This window comes from Orycteropus afer, unplaced genomic scaffold (assembly GCF_000298275.1).
Source record: "Orycteropus afer afer isolate SDZICR_OR568_19922 unplaced genomic scaffold, OryAfe1.0 scaffold00140, whole genome shotgun sequence".
NCBI classification, from domain to species: Eukaryota; Metazoa; Chordata; class Mammalia; order Tubulidentata; family Orycteropodidae; genus Orycteropus; species Orycteropus afer.
In genome coordinates, this window is record NW_006921727.1 from 7871395 (window position 1) to 7877345 (window position 5951).

The 5951-nt window shown below is 37.8% G+C and overlaps 1 protein-coding gene across 1 annotated transcript in view; it reads right to left on the minus strand.

Moving 5' to 3' along the window:
• Positions 1–5951, minus strand: part of TINAG (tubulointerstitial nephritis antigen) — a 147835-nt gene that overhangs the window by 105015 nt on the left and 36869 nt on the right. The window contains exon 4 of the mRNA XM_007945625.2: positions 5215–5329. Within this exon, the coding sequence (XP_007943816.1) occupies positions 5215–5329 (115 nt within the window). The remainder of the gene's footprint in view (positions 1–5214; positions 5330–5951) is intronic.

Sequence of the window (5951 nt, forward strand, 5' to 3'; positions counted from 1 at the left end):
ATCTCAGTGGGTATTCTATCAATTCCTGGAGCCTTGTTTTTTTGCCAATTCCTTAAGTGCAGCTTCGATTTCTTCCTTCAATACCATCAGTTCTTGATCATATGCCACCTCCTGAAATAGATGAACATCAACCAATTCTTTTCGATGCAATGACTCTGTGTAGTCCTTCCATCTTCTTTTGATGTATCTTGTGTCTTCAGTATTTTGCCCATAGAATCTTACAATATTGGAACTTGAGGCTTGAATTTTTTTCTTCAGTTCTTCCAGCTTGAGAAATGCTGAGCTTGTTCTTTCCCTTTGGTTTTCTAACTCCAGATCTTTTTAAATTTCATTATAATAATTGACTTTGTCTTCTTGAGCTGCTCTTCATTTGAAATCTTCTGTTCAGTTCTCTATCTTGTCATTTCTTCTATTTGCTTTAGCTATTCTCATTTCGAGAACAAGTTTCAGAGTCTCTTCTGACATCCATTTTTGTCTTTTCTTCCTTTCCTGTTTTTTAATGACCTTTTGCTTTCTTCATGTATGGTGTTCTCAATGGCATCTCACAGTTCCTCTGGTTTTTGGTCAAATAATACAAGAAGCTGGACTATGTGAAAAAAATGTGGCATAAGGATCGGAGAAAACTCATTAACAACCTGCAATATGCAGACAACCCGACCCTGCTTGCTGAAAGTGAAGATTGACTTGAAGCACTTACTGATGAAGATTAAAGACTACAGACTGCAGCATGGTTTATTACTCAACATAAGTAAAATGAAAATCCTCACAGTTGGACCAATAAGCAGCATTATGATAAATGGAGAAAAGATTGAAGTTGTCAAAGATTTCATATCACTTGGTTCCACAATCAACACCAATGAAAGTAGCAGTCAAGAAATCAGACAATGTATTGCACTGGGCACACCTGTTGCAAAAGACCTCTTTCAAGTGCTGAAGAGCAAAGATGTCTTCTGGAAAACTAAGATGTGCCTAACCCAAGCCATGGTATTTTCAATTGCCTCATATACATGTGAGAGCTGGACAATGAATAAGGAAGACTGAAGGAGAGTTGATGCTTTTGAGTTGTGGCGTTGGCCAAGAATACTGAAAGTACCATGGACTGTCAGAAGAATGCACAAATCTGTCCTAGAAGAAGTGCAGCCGGCACACTCTTTGGAAGTGAGAATAACCAGACTTTGTCTGACTATTCTGGTCATGTTGTCAGAGGGACCATTCTCTGGAGAAGGATATTATGCTTGGTAAAGTACAGGGTCAGTGAAAAAAGGGGAAGGCCCTCAATGAGATGGATTGACACAGTAACTGCAATGATGGTGTCAGGTATAGCAAGGATTGTGAGGCTGGTGCAGGACCAGACAGTTTCATTCTTTTGTACACAGGGTCACTATGAGTTGGAGCTGACTCAATGGCACCTAACAATTGCACCACACTATCCAGGAAATACTACACCCTGAAACCTCCAAATTACCTTTTTCCAGTCCCCTACTATCAACATATTTCTATTCCTCATTGTTACTAATCATACCTTGAAAACAAACTCATTTGGATTGAAGTAATTCTTATCTTGTTGTTGTTGTTAGGTGCCATAGAGTCAGTTTTGACTCATAGTGATCCTATGTACAACAGAATGAAACACTGCCCAGTCTTGCAACATCCTCACAACTGTTCCCATGCTTGAGCCCATCATCACAACCACTGTGTCAATCCATCTTATTGTAGGTCTTCTCCTTTTTCTCTGATCTTCCACTTTACCAAGCAGGATATCCTTCTCAAGGTATTGGTCTCTTCTCACAGTATAATCAAAGTACAAGAGATGAAGTCTGACCATTCTCTGTCTAAAGATCAACAAATTCCTATAGGTAAAATAAACAAAGAAAAATAAATAAATAAAAACAGTTGCATCTAGTCAATTTAAACTCATAACAATACTGTGTGTTTCAGAGATTTGCACTCCATATGGTTCCCAAGTCTGTGACCCTTTGAAAGCAGATCACAGGCTTTCTTCTGAGGCACCCCTGTTTGTGTCTTTGTAGTAGCACATAACCATTTGCACTATCCAGAGATCTGTAGGTTAAAGAGGTTTTTCAAATACATATGATCATGTAACTCTTTGTATGACACGTACTGATATTCCACTAATTTATGATCAGCAGACACCTTATGGGAACTAGTGACTTAAGCTAAGGACTGGAGCCAGGAAACCAGACAGGGTTAGAGAAGAGATTTCCCAGGAATGAGATGACTGAAGATACATCTTTTCTGCACAGGGAGAAGAATTTCATAAACCCCAACTCTCATCAAGGCAATGTGTCCAAGGAAAAGGAAAGATTTTAGAGGTGTGCTGCAATGGAATTCCACGTGTGCCTGAAATCATAGCACTGTAGCAACTGCCCGACCTAAGTCTACTTACAGCCCACCTTGTGTTGAAAATGGCATAATAAAAACTAAAGAGCAAAAAACAAACAAAAAAGTGGTTGTGCTGAAGCATACCTTCAGAAAAACAATTCATTTTTACTATACTTGGAGGCAGTTTGATATCATGTATTGGGCTATTTTCTGTGCAGTCACCATCCTAGGAAATTACTTATTTCTTAGCTCTGACTACAGCTACCAGCTTAACTCAGTTTATATTGACATCATCTTCTTCCTAGAAGTACTTGTATTTCTGAATCTCTTCTATCTGACAAAATATTAGGACAATTGCAATACTCAGAAACTTTTTGAAAGGCCTTCAGTCCTCAAGCTACTTTACCCTAGGATTAAGAAGCTATTGCCTTGGTTTATATCATAAATGGATCATGGAACTCTTATAGGTCAGTTTAATTTTCCTTACTACTTTTCTAGAATGCCACTCTATCACATTAATTCATGTTGCTGTTGTTATGTACCTTCGAGTTGGACCCGACTCATAGCGACCCCTCCTTGGGTTGCTGAGGCAGTATCACTACGAAAGTAGATTGCCCCATCTTCCTTCCAAGGAGTGGCTGGTGGGTTTGAACCTCCAGCCTTCTGGTTAGCAGTCAAGTGCCTTAGGCACTACGCTACCAGAGTTCCCAACATTAATTCATAGCCCTACATAGTTTAAATTCTCTGAAAGTACTAGTCATTAAGATTTTTCATTTAAATACCACCACACCGAGGACTTTTATGCAAACAAATCCCCAGGAGCCAATAAAGGATTTAGAATTAGATTTCTTTTTCTAGGCTATGGTGAGTGGTGACTTGGGAAAGAAATGTACCTCATTTGCTCTTTAATTTAAAACATTCCAAGTTGTGAAAATTAAAGCTTAAGAAAGAAATGTCAGATGTAGCCTCCAAGAAATGTTTATAGACACCCAATTGATTGTTTGGCCACTTGTGGCCCTCAATAAAAGCTAATGAAAGAACAATCCTCAGAAAATGGACAACTCTTTTCTTAAACATTGCTGCCTTTGTTGATTGGTTGGTTTTACGTTCTGGTAAAGAACATGACTCTTTGGAAAGAAAAGTGAAACTAGGAGTCTTTAAGCTGGGGACAATCATGAAAAACAAAACAAAACATAGTCATTCTTTTGCAATTGATCACACAGTTGGGGCTATGAGTCTGAGCCATGCCTGTGAAGATTTTTTTTTTTTATCTTACTGCTTGTAGGAAAGACCAAAATATATATATATAAGCTGATCATTTCAGTAAATTAACCCTGGTTAAGGGATTAAAAGACTTTTCTTTTGCTGTTTGGAATTTGAATTGGTCAAAGCTGACACTGCTAAAACTTTAGGGTTTGTTTTGTTAGACATTTTTAGATGTCCTAGCTCTGCAATTTAAGAAATTCTGCGATGGCCTGTTAACTTCTCTCAACCATCTCAGTGTGACATAACCTCTCTGTCTCGGCTGCTTATCTCTACAATGTGGATCATAATAATATCCACTACATCAAGCTGTGGTGGGGATTAAGAGTTAATGTATGAAAGTGTACAGCATACCAACTACTCAATAAATGCCAGTGATTGTTATCTTCTGTCACAGTTTTAAGTTAGTAGGCCCTACTACTGGAAGTTGAGTTGGTGACTCAGTTTATTACATCACTTGAAAGAAAAGCACATTCAGTGTTTAATGAGAAACCTGTGGGTTTATAACTCTTCCAGCAGCAAAAAACCATCTAGCTACTCTGAGATGTTGAGAGTTTTTAGACACCTAGAATCTGATGTCTTAATTTAGAGTGAAGAGGCTGTGGGTCAGCCGTATAGGAGTATCACTTCACCCTAGGTGTTTGTACTAGACTTTGAATTCAATCACCACCTCAACTGGAAAATGTACATGACTCAGAGATACCATGTAATGTATAGTAAACCAGTGTGTTAGAGTTAGAATTTGGGAAAACTAGAGAGGTAGATGTCTGTTCATGCAAGGTACCTATTATCAGATGATGCTAGTGCCAGTAGAAGTTGCCATCAAGTCACTTCCAACTCATGACAAGCCCATGTGTTGCCGAGTAGAACTGTACTCCATAGGGTTTTCATGACTGCAGTTTGTCAGAAGCAGACCACCAGGCCTTCCTTCCATGTTGCCTTTGTATGGGTTCAAACTGTCATCCTTTCGGACAATTCAAAAAACAACTCATTGCTGCCAAGTCAATTTCTAGTCATAGCAATCCTACAGGACAGAGTAGAACTACACCATAGGGTTTTCAAGGCTCTAGCCTTTACAGGTGCCAACTGCTGTATCTTTCTCCTGCAGAGCAGCTGATGGGTTCAGACCCAATACATCTTTTAATGGAATTTTATTTTTTAGGACAAACATTTGCTAATCATCATAGCATATGTATGTTCAGTTACTGACATTCACTTCATCCTCATGTGAAAATGAAACAAAGTTTTGATGAATTCACAAGATACTTAAACAAAGACAAATAAGAACGATTCATGTCTTGCTTAAGCTTTGGGTCACTGAACCACCAATAACCAGAAATATGTATTTCAAAAAAATAATTTCCAGTTGGAAAGAACACACCATCATTTTATTAAAAAAGATACAATATCTAATTGATTGTAGTAAATTTTCAAAGGCCACATGAAACTTTTGTGGAATGTAACCTTGGGGAAAAATTATATACTGAGTTATATCTCTTGGGTGCTGAAAACTCATTAATTTAGTTATTTGACATTACTTTCAATATACATACAACTATCCTATACACACACACACACAAACATATAAAAATCAAAGAGAGCACCTACTGTCACTTCATTCATGCTCAGAAGCATGGGGCTAGGTGGCAAGGTGCCAAGGCGAAATTTGAAACCTTCTTCTAAAGTCATTCCCCAGAATTGGCTGTAGTTCTGTGCTGTCCATCTGCCTTACAAATGAAGAACAAACATATGTATAGGTTATGCATATCACTTTTATAATTACATATATATATTTCCTAAGTTATACACTAAAAATTTCAGCAAGTCCCCTCAAAAAACCAAAACCCATGATCATCAAGTCAATTCCAATTCACAGTGATCCTATAGGACAGAGTAGAACTGCCTTATATAGTTTCTAAGGCTGTAAATATTTATGGAAGCAGCCTGCCATATATTTCTACTGTATAGCACCTGGTGGGTTTGAATTGCTGACCGTTTGCTTAGCTACCAAGGACTGTAACCACTGAGCCATAAAAGCTCACTTAAAAATTGCAGCTAACGTCACAAAATGGAAAATATTACTTCATCAAACACATTCTTAAAACAAATTCTTAATGAAAGTGTTTACTATTGATTAATAAACAATTACATGAGAAACTCTTCCTGAATTAGGTCCTTCTGAATCATTTAATGACTCATGAGGACCCTAAGATCATATCAATATGAATTAAATTAAGAATATGAAATCTGAGGAGGCAGGGCAAGATGGCGGACTAGGCAGAAGGATTGCACAGACCCTCTTCAACAAAGAAAAGGGAAACCAATTAACACAGACACAGAAGATA